General features: G+C 37.2%; 3 protein-coding genes across 3 annotated transcripts; all 3 read right to left on the bottom strand.

Moving 5' to 3' along the window:
- Positions 1–351: 351 nt before the first annotated feature.
- Positions 352–2,428, bottom strand: LOC111451578 (ubiquitin-conjugating enzyme E2-17 kDa-like). The gene is made up of 5 exons (XM_023092051.1): positions 2,311–2,428; positions 2,096–2,191; positions 1,691–1,818; positions 1,340–1,444; positions 352–691 (listed from the first exon to the last, which is right to left on the bottom strand). The coding sequence occupies exons 1-5, from the start codon at positions 2,399–2,401 to the stop codon at positions 548–550; spliced, it is 564 nt and encodes a 187-aa protein (XP_022947819.1). The 5' UTR covers positions 2,402–2,428; the 3' UTR covers positions 352–547.
- Positions 2,429–2,987: 559 nt separating this feature from the next.
- On the bottom strand, positions 2,988–7,240 carry LOC111451506 (probable inactive receptor kinase At5g58300). Its single transcript, XM_023091964.1, has 4 exons — positions 6,998–7,240; positions 6,694–6,913; positions 4,652–5,970; positions 2,988–3,858 (listed from the first exon to the last, which is right to left on the bottom strand). The coding sequence occupies exons 3-4, from the start codon at positions 5,895–5,897 to the stop codon at positions 3,236–3,238; spliced, it is 1,869 nt and encodes a 622-aa protein (XP_022947732.1). The 5' UTR covers positions 5,898–5,970; positions 6,694–6,913; positions 6,998–7,240; the 3' UTR covers positions 2,988–3,235.
- Positions 7,241–9,456: 2,216 nt separating this feature from the next.
- On the bottom strand, positions 9,457–13,200 carry LOC111451527 (26S proteasome regulatory subunit 6B homolog). The gene is made up of 6 exons (XM_023091997.1): positions 12,637–13,200; positions 11,680–11,910; positions 11,240–11,398; positions 10,895–11,047; positions 10,582–10,665; positions 9,457–9,929 (listed from the first exon to the last, which is right to left on the bottom strand). The coding sequence occupies exons 1-6, from the start codon at positions 13,129–13,131 to the stop codon at positions 9,795–9,797; spliced, it is 1,257 nt and encodes a 418-aa protein (XP_022947765.1). The 5' UTR covers positions 13,132–13,200; the 3' UTR covers positions 9,457–9,794.
- Between the last annotated feature and the right edge of the window lie 1,063 nt (positions 13,201–14,263).

Raw genomic sequence — 14,263 nt, 5'->3', positions numbered from 1 at the left:
CTAAAACAAATCCACATGTTTCTGTGCTCTCAAGTGCTTTGCTGCTGGGTGAATGATGAATTAATGGCTACACTTAGTTTGAAACAAAAATTTAGTTCCATGATCGAACCATGACTTTGTTTTAAACTTTGTTTTAAGTCCAAAATTTCACACTATTTTAAAAATAATGTTGACAAGATATAGAGTAACGAAAAAAGTAATGTATATTGTAAACTTCCTGTTGAAAAAAGAAACGAAACATTCCTTACAAGGGTACGAAAACTTCTCCGACCGTCTTGAAAGTGTAAGGACCAAAAGTAAACAACAGGACAAACAAACATGTTGGTCTGACATTAGCGAGATAGGGTAGAATGAATAATCAATCATTAGAGAATATAGAATAAGATAATATAATTTCTTCAAATCAATATTCACAATCAAAGTTAAGCTCTTAAAAAAATTCAAGTTTTACGAACACACGGGCTTTCGTTTCTTTCACTTTTTCATGGAAACAAGATTCAAGGACACTTCTTTCTTCAAGAGCTGAAATGGTTGAGGTTGTAGTCCATTATCCCATAGCATACTTCTGAGTCCAGCTGCGTGCAGTACCTTCATACTTGGCTCTATCAGTCTTGTACATGTGAGCAATTTCAGGAACGAGAGGATCATCCGGGTTGGGGTCGGTTAGCAGTGAGCATATGGACAAAAGCACCTGAAAATACATTCATTAAACTTTTACTATGAGATTCTAATTTCAAATTGATTGCATAGAATAGCTCATTTACAGAAGGCATGCTAATCCGACAGATGAACTTCTCCTGGTAACTGCAAAAAGCTCAAAGATTGGAAAGTCAACATATGATCGTTAGGAATCATGAACCTCCACGTAGTATGATATTGTCCACTTCAAGCTAAGATCTCATAGCTTTGTTTTTTGTTTTCCAAAAGGCCTGCATTCCTTACTTATAAACTCATAGTTCCGTGTAGAAAAGATGTCTCCACAAATGTAATAAAGCAAGATCCATATAAATTATCATTTGGGATCCAAGGATTTCTTTAGGTTTCCAATCTTTAGGATCCGTACTCCACAATAGCCAGAAAACTCGATACAATTCAGGGGAAAAATTCATTTCATGTAGGGCAAAAAACTAGACATGGAATACCAATTTCAAGGCCATTCAGCAAACTCAAGTAATTTGGTTATTCTTGAAAGATTGTTAAAAGCAAACTACGTTCAAACAAACAGCCAAATTGCAGCATAAAACGAAGTAACAGATGGTTGGAACAAAATTAGAGAACCGCTCAAACACCACTAATCAAAGTTAGAAACTATTTCAATCGACTGTATATTTAGACTAACCTTGGAAATAGTTAGCGCAGGGCTCCACTGTTCCTTAAGAATGTCCAGACAGATGCTACCATTGCTATTAATGTTCGGGTGGAACACCTTAGTCCTAAAAGCCACCTGCGAGGTTTCAAAAAGTTCACTACAAATATTCCTACAGTAACAATGTAGGTAGAATGAAACTATGGAAATCAAGAGCATCAAACTAGGGGAAAACTAGATAAAACAATCAATATATATGGAACAGTACGAATATTCAGCTGAACAAAAAGACAATGTCATATTCAATACATATCTAATTCTAGTAAGCACAGAAACGAGTTCTTGGGGCATATATGAACACAGCGGTATTAGAAATTACTTCACCTTTGGAGGCTTGAAAGGATAGTCCGGAGGAAAATGGATAGAAACTAAGAATACACCTCCAGAGTATGGAGAGTCAGTAGGTCCCATGATAGTTGCTTGCCAATGAAACATGTCTTCAGCCACAGGACCTATTGAAAAACAAGACCACATATGAACTTTGAGGTACTTTTGGGAGACAACAACAGCAGAACAATTGAAAACGAATTAACAACGGGCAATTTGGACGCAGACCAGCAAAGAAACAATGTTCACGACAAAGAAATCAATAATCAATTAAGGATTGAAAGGAAGGGCACACCATGTTCGACAATCTCAAAATAGAAAAGAACCCAAAATAGGTGGTCGAATTAGAAACAATCACCCCTAATTAAGCTGAGAATGCAGAATGAAACGAAGATGAAATACCAGCGCTGCAAGAAGTAGGAGGATCCTTCTGTAAATCCTTGAGCTCTTTAAGAATCCGCTTTGAAGCCATAAATTTCCAGAATACGAACAAGAAACCTGGCTCCCCAAACACAAAATATAGCAAAATTTAAGTTGAAAGAGCCCAGAAAACGGCTGATTAACATTGAAAAAGTGGAAAATAAATGAAGAAAGATAGAGATGAAGTCGGCGAATACCTTGCGAGGTCTGTATACGATGAAGGGTTTCACAATTTCGAAGAAAGAAGAAGCGAATCTGTGGCTGAAGGAAATAATTTTCGCACACCATTTAAATATGGAGACGGATGCTTCTAGAATTTTTCCTTTCTCCATTTTTTTACCATATTTAAATTATTTACTAAATTATTCAATATATATATATATATTCTTAATTTCCATATTTTGTCTTTTAAATATCTTTCGAAAAGTAAAAAATAATAATAATTATTATTATTATTATTATAATAATTATTATTATTATTTAAAAATACGAAAATTAACCCCATTTTCAGTGGGAGTAAACAAAATATCTCAATTTTGATATTTATATTTGAAAATTCTAGAAAATGAAAGTATTTTTTTTCTTGTTATTTAAGTTCTTATATTTTTATTATATTTATCTAAATAAAAATCATAAATTAATCCTAAATTAAACAAACACGACGATTAAAATTGTGTTGAAAATGTTTAGCAACATACTAATTGACTGTACCAATTAGGGAGGAGAGTGAAACACGAACATAATTATTTATACTCCATTTCACTTTTTCAAGAAGACAGGATAAGAACATAACCTCAAATGAGTTGCACGCTAGAGGTTTAGACCTAGAGCGATGCTACGAAGATATTGAAGAAGGCTACATCTATGAGCTCAATACGATACCCAAACCGAACCAATTAGGTTAATAATAATAACCCAACTCAACCTAATGATTCAAGTTTGGTCGGGTCCGATTTTCTGAGTTTCGAATTCAATGTGCACTCCTAGACCGACATAAAGGGGTTAAAATATCTCAAATTAAACTAAGAATTAGATACACTCTACAAAGTACAAACTTAGCTCCTAATTTGGACAATTCCTTCTAAAAGAATGAAAATAAACACAATCTCTAAATCAAAGAATTCATGGGGTCTGCACATTTGAGTCCTTGGATTTGTTCTCTTCGGAGGACGGCTGGTTCTCCGAGTCGGATTGCCGTATTTCTTCGATCATTCTAACGACTTCGTCCATGTTCGGTCTCATGTCGGGCAGCTTCGCTACACAAGTCATTGCTATTTGCAACATCTGCACCATTTCTTCTTCTATATTCTGGTACCTCATTAGCTCAACATCGAAAACCTCAGCTGTCCATTCCTCCCTCACGACCGATTGAACCCAGCGAGGAAGATCGACCATTTCGTCACGACCAGGTGATTGGAGGGGAGCTTTTCCAGTTAGCATTTCGAGAAGAAGAACACCAAAGCTGTAAACATCTGACTTGTGAGTGTGTTTACGAGCTTCGATCACCTCGGGTGCACGATAACCTGCAGTTCGAGAAGTTGGGACATTCATAAGAGGGGTAAGGCCAAAGTCAGAGACAGAAGCATTGAGATCTTGGTTTAGGAGAATATTTGAGGCCTTGATGTTTCCATGGGTGAACTTTGGACCACCCATTGTATGAATATGAGCAATGCCCTTTGCTGCTGTAAGAGCAATTTTGAGTCTTGTGTCCCAGTCAACTGGTGTTCTTTCCCCCCCTCTGTTTCCTGCAATACACAGTACATAGCTAACATGAGATATATGAACCTCGTTTCCGTCCCAACCGATGTGGGATCTCACAATGCATCCTCTTTCGAGGCTCAACGTCCTCGCTAGCACACCGCCTGGTGTCTGGCTCTGATACCATTTGTAACAGCCCAAGCCCACCGTTAGCAAATATTGTCCTCTATGTGTTTTTCCTTTCAGACTTGCCCTCCAAGTTTTTAAAACGCGTCTGTTAGGTAGAGGTTTCCACACCTTGGTGAAGAATGATTTGTCCTCTTCTCCAACCGATGTGGGATCTCACAATCCACCCCCTTCGGGGCCCAACGTCCTTACTGGCACACCGCCCGGTGTCCACTCCCTTTGGGCTCAACATCCTTATTGGCCACCTCCCGATGTCTAGCTCTAATGTTATTTGTAACAACCCAAGCCCACTGCGAGCATGTATTGCCCTCTTTGGACTTTCCCTTTCGAGCTTCCCCTAAGATTTTTAAAACACGTCTACTAGGGAGAGGTTTCCACACCCTTATAAAGAATGTTTCGTTCCTCTCCCCAACCGATGTGGGATCTAACTTTTATTTCCACCTCCCATTGTTTCCAAGCCGAAAACAACCCACGAGTCGTACTAGCACAACTTTCCTCTTAGTCCACAATTTTCGTTTACGATAATGTCTAAAGGGATGTTCTATGAGTCGTACTTATGCACGACGCTTTAAGTCGGTATTAAACTAAAATCCATTTTTTCACAAAGAATTATACAGTAGATAACTAAACAGAAGAGAAGTAAAGAACACATACCATGCAAAAGTGACGACAAGCTGCCTCCGGGGACATAATCATAAACAAGGAGCTTTTCATCTTTCGAGTAATAATATGCTCGGAGTGGCATGACGTTCGGGTGCTGCCCCACCCTGCCGACCGTGTCCATCTGTTGTTCAAACTCCCTCTTCCCCACCACCACTTCCTTCAATCTTTTCACCACAACAGTGGTAGGTTCCTCCAAGACAGCTTTATAAGCTGTTCCATAGCTGCCCTTTCCAAGCACTTCAGCTGAAGCCCTTAATAGGTCTTCAAGATCAAAGTTAAATGAACAACCTTCAAAGAACACCAGCTTGTTTTTCTCAGCCTCCTGCACGCCACTTCCGAACTCCTCTTTCGGTTTTTCGCTTCTCCCACCACCAGAAACTTTCCCCTTTATCGTTCCAGTGCCTTCGCCGTCCTTTCTCTTTAAACAGCACACGATCACGAAAAGAACTACAAGGAACAGAACCAAAAATCCACCAACTGCAATAGCTATGATAACTCCCATCGTCAGTCTTTTCTGCTTTGGAGAAATGGCAGGTGCTGGAGATAGGTCTATGGAGCAAGATTTTAGAGGCAATCCACATAATAAAGGATTTCCAATGAAGGATGAGTCCGGGAATGTCCTAAAAAAAGTCGGTATGGAACCATTAAGATGGTTATAGCTTACATCGAAATGCTTGAGCTTAGGGAGGTTGATATCTGGTATAGAACCAGAAAGATTGTTGTTCCCGACGTTCAATCCAATTAGCCGTGTCAAATTTTGGATAGTTTTCGAAATCGTTCCTTCGAGTGAATTGAATGATAGATCCAATACATTGAGTGTTGGTGAAAAGGATGAAGGGAAGTCACCAGAGAAGTTATTATGCTGGAGATAAAGATATTGGAGAGAAGGAAGTGAGGAAATATCGAACGGTATTTTTCCGTTAAGGAGGTTGGAACGAAGACTGAGAATCTTAAGACCATCGAGTTTCCCTAGAGTGTTAGGAGGAATTGAACCAATCAGTCCAATCCCAGGAAGTCGGAGGGTAAGCACACGGGTTCCATCTGCATTACAAGTAATGCCAACCCAAGTAGTGCATACTGATGTATTATCGTTCCAGTTAAGGTTCCGACGATGTGGAACAGACGATACAAAATCGAGAAGAGCCTGCTTGTCTGAGTTCAGGTCGGCAATGGCAAGGTGAAGTAGATTAACAATAATCAAAACGAGAGAAAGCACTGATGCTGAACAGAGCTTCATTTGGAATTACTTAACACAGGAATAACTACAAAAGTGACAACCACAATCCGTTCGTTCGGGCCCTGCTGTTTACCTGCCACGAATTTGGAAACGAGAAGTGATGTTGAGTTCAAGGTCTCGAAAGGACAAAAACCCGGAAGAAATTAATCAGTCACAATGGAAACCTCAGACACAAAGAGTAAAGAATTTATACAACATCATGTGCTACTAAAATGGAAATTCAACAACCGAGCTGAATTCGCACTTCATAACTTTAACAGACAAAGGCTTAAATCTCGACAGTGACCATCTTTCGAGCATCGATCCTGAAGCATCTCGGTACTCGTACCGAGATCTAGGAGTATGAGTTGGTTTGGATTTCACTAACAAGTTTAACGTCACAATCTTCCTAAACAATGAGTGTGTGAGTGTAGCCAAGCCCCAATAGTTCAAGAAGTTCTTTCAGAACAAATTTCAAGTCACAAAATAAGGAAGAACAACAACATTTTTGTGTAATTACATAAGAGCTGACGAAATTGACAAGCAGATTAACATAATTTCTGATCAAATGACAAGGAAATTGCGATTTAGATCATGGATAACAAGAACACAAAACAGGGTTCAATCATTTTCAGGTTGAATAAGCTTCGAAGAAGAAGAAGACTACACAAATCCGGTGAATGTAAGCCTGAAAATTAGCTCGAAGTGTAATCTGAGCTCACAAACAAACAATTCCAACAAAACATCAACCAAAATAGAAGCATATTTCCAACAAGAACACAGATCTATCAACTAAAAAACAGGGGAAGTGAAGAACCTCAAAACGAAGAAAGCGACACCCAAGAACCCTCCAACGCCGTCACCGGAAGAACCAGCCACCGGTAAAAAGAGGTACAAAGAAGCTTAAGAGAAGTTCGCCATGGCCGCCGGAGAGAACTTACAGTAAAAAGCAGAGCCGAAGCTTCACATCCCGCCGGAATGAAAGGATCTGAGAAACGAAGCTTTAAAGCGAAATTTGGGGCAAGAAATCGATAGAACTGCAAATGCAAAGAGAAAATCAAAACGGATTTGCAAAATAAAGAGAAAATAAGGATTAGAAAAGTGAGAGCACTGAGATTCACCAAAAGAAAGAGAAATTTGTGTCGCTTTTAGAAGAACAGTGAGGGGGAAAACGAAGAAACCCACGGTGGTGATTCTAAATTCATGCAATAAATTGAGGAGTTCAACTAATTGCATCGGCAGCTCAGGCCGTTTAGAGTACGTTGTTGTTCATCGTTCTTCGATGAACCCATCCACGTTCTCATGCTTTCGTTTGCAGCTACTCTAAAATTACAGTCTCACCATCAATGCCACCGCTCCATGGTCGTTTCCACTTTAAACGACTACAATTTTATTAGATAATACAATTTATTCTTTTAAATTTTTTTTTTTTTTTAATTACAATACAAAATAATAATTTTTAAAATAGAAAAGCTTTTTTTCTTTTCTTTTTTTTTTTAAAAAAAATGTTAAGTATGTTAATAATTATGTGGTTGGTGCTAAGGAATTTGAGAAAGATTCCCACATAAATAAAATAATGGAATATTTCTAATTGGTTTATACAGAAAATAATTATTTCCAATTATTTTTGCTTGTAAAATTTAGTATAAAAACATTTAAAATTTAAAATTAATTTATTATTTTTCTTGAAAATATTTTAAAATTTAGGTTTATATTCAAATATTTTTTACTAGAGATGTTTTTTTTAATCTGTAGGGTCGAAACCCTATGGAGGGCACCTCGAATAAGGTGAGAAGTCCCTGTTAACTAAATTAAACTGATGATAGAAATTACATTCTCTATCATCGACTTCGATCCCTATTCAATCCTCACAGCATCATGTTGAACATTATATCATATTTATCATTATAAAATATTATTCGAGTTATTAGAATGTTTTACATTCTTTAATAAAAATTATATAATATATATATATATATATATATATATATATATATATATATATCTAGAATGACCTTAAATTGGTTATGTCTCGATTTGGTTTGAGTTGACTTTGACCTTCCCATCGAGTATTAAGGTTTGATATTGTCCTCCTTTGGTACAATCACTATGACTTACCTATGTCATCTCTCACTCGTTTCTACTTATTAGTTTTTATTGTGTCTTCCCTCCTATAGAAGAGGTCATGACAAGCTCATCACGTATGAATACGACATGAAGATTTGAGGGATTAGTCTCCTAACTCGAATGCCTCGTTAATGACAATCATGGTTAGGGTCATTTGAGTCCAATCTATTACGTTTTTCTTCTATACTTCAAACTCCTTGGGTTAGTTTTCTCAAGGTTGAACCTGAGATGGGCTCTTCCGTTACTTTTTCACTCATCTTTGATGTTAGTAGAAAAGTTTCTTGATAGAAAACTCTCGGTTTCCACAACAATTCTCATGGTAACGTTGTCTCCTAATACACAAATCTAGATAAAGAGGATGCACGTGATTCAGTGATGAGTTGAGTTTGTATTTTAAGGAGAAGAAGGTAGATTTCAAAATAAAGAAAATTGCTTCGTGATAGGTGTGTTATTCCTCAACTAATATGTTAAAAAAAAAAGTACAAGCATGGAACCCAAACAAACAAATATAACGGAAATTTTAACTAAATAATCGTCGTATTTATGTTTGGATTTATTATAAGTGTCCAAATATAGTAAGGAAGATAAGAATCTTTTTCTTGAGGTGGAAGATTCCTTTTCCATTTATAATTATTGAATTAAATTTAAAAAAAAAAAAAGAATTGTTTTTACTCTCTCATCCTAAATATTAAAACTTTTAGATATGTATAAATATGCAGAATAAATTTCTCAAATAGGCCGAATAAATTTAAAGAAAAAAGTTTAGGGGTGCCCTTTTCGAAAACGGATATCCCTACTATACCTAGAATCTTCTAATAACCAAAGGTATCCGTGCTTGGTTGGATGGCGGCTCAAGATCAGCTATTTGGAGGGTAGATATATGATTTATGTTCATACACGTACATTAATAAAAAAAAAAAAAAAAAAACTTTTTTTCTAAAATTTAAAAAATATTAAATGCTAATTTTAAAATTACATGCTTTTGATTTGATTCCTATACTAACTATTGGAGTATTTTTTTTTTTTTAACTTTTAAAAATAGTCTAAAGGTTTTTTTTTTTTTTTTAAAGAAAATTAAAAATTTCAATGAAAATTTGAAAAAATTAAAGGTTATTTAAATAAATAAGTTGAGTAGTAATTAAAAAGAAAAAAGGTAAAAAGCAAAAGTAAAATTGTAGAGATTCTCACTCTAATCTGGCCGCAGTGAATGGCCAGTCCACTTGGCATCTAAAGGATTACCGGGTCCAGGCCAACATTTTGTCCTTCTATAATCACTCTTAATTTTTGGTATCACATCAGAGAATTTGGAGGCGCTGTAAAAAACGTCGAAGAAGAACACGATGTTGAATCATGCCTTTCGTTTCAAGGGACCACCGTTTCCAAATTCAATGCGTCTTCCAAACTTTTCTTCCCTTCACCCTCCTGTGGATCTCTAAAACAACACGATTGTGATTGTTGTGATTGTCGTGATTGTTGTGATTGTTGTGATTGTTGGCTTACATACAACATTCTACCCTAAACTATCTCCAAACTACCAATAACTTACACCCACACTTCCACTCAATGCTTGGATAGGATACATTAGAGCAGTTTCCATTAAGAACAAACAAATCTAGTTTGAGCAAGAGCAGCATTCTAAATGAACGCTAAAATTGAGAGTACAGGGCAAGGAGTAACAGATTGATACAAGGAGAATACCAACCCTTTATCTATGCCATCATCTCCAGGTGAAGTAAAGCACACTCTGTAATTATGATCATCCTACCCAGATTTCACTTCCACCTCTGAGGATCATTTGTAGAATTCAAAGTCTGTATCAGGCTTCTTCACGTTGGTTCTGTATCCCTTCTCGAAATCCTTCGGGAGTATCACATATCTGTTCTTACGAACCGCGTGCATCCCAGCTTCTTGACAGATGGCAGCGATCTGCAGTTGGCCATCACAACTACTGATTAATGTTGAAGTCCATAAAGAAGAGGGGAAAATGATACACAAAATTTGTTTTTGTAATCTAATTCAACACTAGATGCCTACTTACTGCTCCTACATGATAGGAAGACTGTAACAGCATTTTTAACAATTAAGGAGCATGGAATTTCTTCAGACAAGCATTCCTTTCTAAATCTCTTTATTTAACTAATCCCAGAAAGCCACGAACAATGTCTCTCTCTGGCCTACACTCCATTCCCATATTTTACTCCAGTTAACAACCAACCCCACACCCTATTTTCTCAGAATCTAATTCTAAAAGTGGCGTGGAGGAGGAGGATTATATGCTGCAAGGTAATGAGACTGAAGAAGTAAACCAGAAGAATGAATCAAACGCAGTGTTTTATCAATCTAATGGTACACTATGCACTTCAAAAAACAAGGTTCTTCAGGCTTCAATGATATAAAAAATGAGTTCGAAAGGATATGGGACAAAAAATAAAATAGAATAACAGGAAGAAAAGAGAATAAATTAGATAACTTTTCAGTATTGAGATGTTCAAAAGAAGACTTCTACTGTAATTACTTCTGATGGACAATAACTAAGCTAAACACATTTACGGCACAAAACGACATTTCAATTACGAACCTCAGCAGCACTGATTTTGTCCGGGCGAGAAACATAATCCTCTAGATCCACTTCATCACTCAAGTTCATTTTTGCAGTGCAAACCTACATAGAACCATAGAGAATTTATAAACTAAAATTGGCAGGTAGACAGCAGTGAAATGCAAATCTCACAGCATGCATAGCCAAAACTAAAGATGTCTAATATTAGTTCTGCCGTCCGGAAGGGTGAGAGCTGAAGAGAGACATATTATAAATACAACAAGAAGCCACTCCTGCAGTACTACAGGAGAAACAATATAGAGCTTAAAATAAAATATTTTGCAAGATTTACCTGAAATACCAGCCTCTTTTGTCTGCGATCAGGTAAAGGGAATTCTATCTTCCTGTCGAGTCTTCCAGGACGTAGGAGTGCAGGATCCAATGTGTCAGCCCTATTCGTTGCCATGATGACCTTAACATTCACTGTCTGGTCGAACCCATCCATCTACCAAAATTAAAAGTAAGTTGAAAACTAAATGAATCAGTAATCATTAGAAAATTATTCATTACTACTAATATAACGCTTAAAAATCCCACTCCTAATTAATCTCAGAAAATTAGCAACCAGTATCCGCATAAGAGAATCACAGCATCAATAACCTTGTGAAATGGGATCCACATTTTATGCATATCGTACCTGATTTAAAAGCTCCATGAGAATACGCTGCACTTCTCTATCTGCTCCTGTTTGAGCATCAAAACGGGCTGTTGCTATGGCATCAACCTCATCAATAAAGATAATTGCAGGGGCATTTTCCTTAGCAAGGCGGAAAACATCACGAACCATTCTTGGGCCCTGAAATTGAATAGAAAGAGCATAAAACTGAATCTCGAAAAGATCTCCAACAAAAATTGAACTTGAAAAACCCGTCAGTTTCACTCTGTCTAACATGATTATAGAAATTGAGATTAAGAACACATCTCATGTAAAATCAATGGTTAGTTTCCTACAAACAACCAATATTGAATTGGTAGTTCATGTAAAAGAACGTCTCACAAACTTAGTCGTAGTAAAACAAGTTGGAAAATGAACAAGTAATGAAATTATAAAAGATAAATAGAAAACTCCAAACATACCTCACCCAAATACTTCTGAACAAATTCAGAACCAACAACTCTGATAAAGGCAGCAGTTGTATGATTAGCAACAGCCTTAGCAAGCATGGTTTTACCAGTTCCAGGGGGACCATAAAGCAAAACACCTCGAGGAGGATCAATACCAATTTGTTTGTACAGTTCATGGTGAGTAAGAGGTAACTCCACTGCTTCACGAATCTCTTGCTTTTGGATATCACATCCACCAATATCCTAAAAACGATTAAGAAGAAACCAGTAAGCAATTTTTCGAACTCCCTTCGTTTTCAAAAACCTTCCTTAAGGGAAACATGATACGAGGAAGAATTAATATCAAGTCAGAAGAAATAAATAGAGTCTAAACAGCTAAATCAAAGTAGGCAACCTCACACGCATTTCAAAATACTCGAGAGTGAATAAGGTGAACCTTGGCAAAAAGTTAAGGCCATCAAACTGTGTTTTATGCAGAAAATGCGTTCAATTAGGACATTTTAAAACTACCAAGAAGTATTTTTCTTTTGGGAGGACCTCAGAACAGATTAACACGAAAAAAATGTTCAACTAGTAGTTCAATCAAAATCCACACATTTAAACCCAAGGGAAAGACGCTACAAAAGAAACCCTCAAAACCTTTCGAAATCATAAAAATGTGACATTAATCTTTCGGAAAATGCTAATTTTCGATTAAAACGACAAAACAATACGCATTATCAAATTTCATATAACTTTTCTGTCGAACGATCACCAACTATTTAGAAGAACAATCGAACCCTCTTTCAATTTGCGATAACGAACAAGATGGTATCCAAATTTATATAGAGTTCAACTCAAAATAACAAGACTGGATTCCACTTAAACCCTAATTCTATTATAACAAACGGAGAAATACAAGAACGCCGAAAGCAACATCATTATGCAAATTCGAACAATTTACGAAAAAAAAAATAATTTAAAACTCACATTATAGGTCACGTCAGGCTTCTCCGACTGGCTGAGCAGAGATATACTAGAGTCGGCCTCAGGAGGCAATACGTCGACTAACGCATTAGAGTGACGGTGCAAAGCTACGGAGGCCGAGGGTTTAAGAAGTTCGCGATTAATAGTGCTGAGAATCCTGACATAATAATTGGAACCAGTTGTGGATCCAACAATCCCATTATTCTGATCGACCATTTCCATGAATTGACCGATTACCAAAGGCACCGACTGTATCCTTTTAACCTCTTCCTGTGCTCGTAGAAGCTCGCGCTTCAAGTTCTTCTGTTCATCCTTCACATATTCCTCTTGAATGTCGATGAACTCCAACTGCCGCTGCAGCGATTTCAGACGGCTGTAAAGGTCATCCTCGTCGGAGGACTGTTCCGCCAGGCCTTGGAGATCAGATCTCATCGATGGGAACGATGCCGGTGGCTCCAGTGAGGATTTGGGATCAAGAACCATAGCTGCGGCAGCCATTCTGGTTTTGCGATTCTTCCTTCTCCGAGTAAGAAAGCAAAAGACAGGACGATGAGAAATTAGAGTATCGCGCAAGAAATTCTCTGATTTATAATCTTGTTCGAGAATCTTATCGAAAACGGTGTCGTTTCTCGACCTGGCTTTTTTGAGTCGGTCGTGATAGGGAGGCCCACTTTGAATCCATAGGCCCATTTATCTATATTGTTATTTGGGCCATTTAGAGGCAGAGCGGCCCAGAAATGACGGTTCGGTTCAGTGACATCTCCGAAAATAATAATCGGTTATAAAAATAATAATAGTTTACTGTAGACTCTTATAAAAATGTTTCATTCTCCTGACGTCAGATCTCACACAAAGTATAAAAAAATAAAATATTTTTGTAGCGAGGTTTGGGAAAATCACTGCTTAAATCTTGTATAATTAAAAAAGGATAGAATTTAGTTTCTATAATTTATTGAAATTAGTTGTAACGACCCTAAATTTCTATTTGCCCAGAGTCGCTACCGTCGTCATCATCTAAACTCGTACGTTGAATTAAACATAACTTTTATCTTAAAACACAGTCATGGACTTACGTGTTTTGAAAACACTTTTAAAACGACACAACAAAATACTAAAGAAAATAAATAAACCTTTAAATTAAAAACGTCATATTCTAGTTTTAAGTCTAAGAAAATATATGTGACTACCCTATGTATGTGTCATGGTCTCAAGTAAGCTGTACTGGGACGCCTTACCTTTTATCTGAAAGGAAATAACAAATGACTTGAGTATTTTGAGAAATATTCGGCCACTATTAGGGTAAGCGAATGCAAACACATGCAACTCATGATCTAGGAACCTATCATTTAAAAACCACCATAGGGGTGATCTCCAATCTCGAACAAATTGGATGTGTAGTACTTCCCTACACATGACCCGCATGTGTGAGTGTGAATCTCCAGGGGGCTCGCACACCCCCTAGACCCTCTTTGGTCAAGCTAATCTGTAGCGACGCCTGGAGGTCAGCGAAACCTCGTAGTGTCATGCTCCCCATGAACACCCTCATCATCATACTGTGTGCGTCCGCACTCATCATCATAAATGGGGAAGTATTCTGATGTATATGAACACACAAAATGCATGAAGTCCC

The sequence above is a fragment of the Cucurbita moschata genome, unplaced genomic scaffold, assembly GCF_002738365.1.
Source record: "Cucurbita moschata cultivar Rifu unplaced genomic scaffold, Cmos_1.0 Cmo_Scf00013, whole genome shotgun sequence".
Lineage (NCBI taxonomy): Eukaryota > Viridiplantae > Streptophyta > Magnoliopsida > Cucurbitales > Cucurbitaceae > Cucurbita > Cucurbita moschata.
This window is presented reverse-complemented; position numbering and strand designations above follow the sequence as displayed.

What these genes read in the sequence shown, in the direction of transcription:
- LOC111451506 (XM_023091964.1), bottom strand. Translation starts at nt 5,897, where the DNA reads ATGAAGCTCTGTTCAGCATCAGTGCTTTCTCTCGTTTTGATTATTGTT. An exon ending in CTTGTCGTCACTTTTGCATG is followed by an intron (nt 3,859 to 4,651) that starts GTATGTGTTCTT and finishes TGTGTATTGCAG; the next exon opens with GAAACAGAGGGGGGGAAAGA.
- LOC111451578 (XM_023092051.1), bottom strand. Translation starts at nt 2,401, where the DNA reads ATGGTGTGCGAAAATTATTTCCTTCAGCCACAGATTCGCTTCTTCTTT. An exon ending in TCCTACTTCTTGCAGCGCTG is followed by an intron (nt 1,819 to 2,095) that starts GTATTTCATCTT and finishes GTTTTTCAATAG; the next exon opens with GTCCTGTGGCTGAAGACATG. An exon ending in CTGCGCTAACTATTTCCAAG is followed by an intron (nt 692 to 1,339) that starts GTTAGTCTAAAT and finishes ATGTATTTTCAG; the next exon opens with GTGCTTTTGTCCATATGCTC.
- LOC111451527 (XM_023091997.1), bottom strand. Translation starts at nt 13,131, where the DNA reads ATGGCTGCCGCAGCTATGGTTCTTGATCCCAAATCCTCACTGGAGCCA. An exon ending in AGCCTGACGTGACCTATAAT is followed by an intron (nt 11,911 to 12,636) that starts GTGAGTTTTAAA and finishes AATCGTTTTTAG; the next exon opens with GATATTGGTGGATGTGATAT. An exon ending in ACAAAATCAGTGCTGCTGAG is followed by an intron (nt 9,930 to 10,581) that starts GTTCGTAATTGA and finishes GGCCAACTGCAG; the next exon opens with ATCGCTGCCATCTGTCAAGA.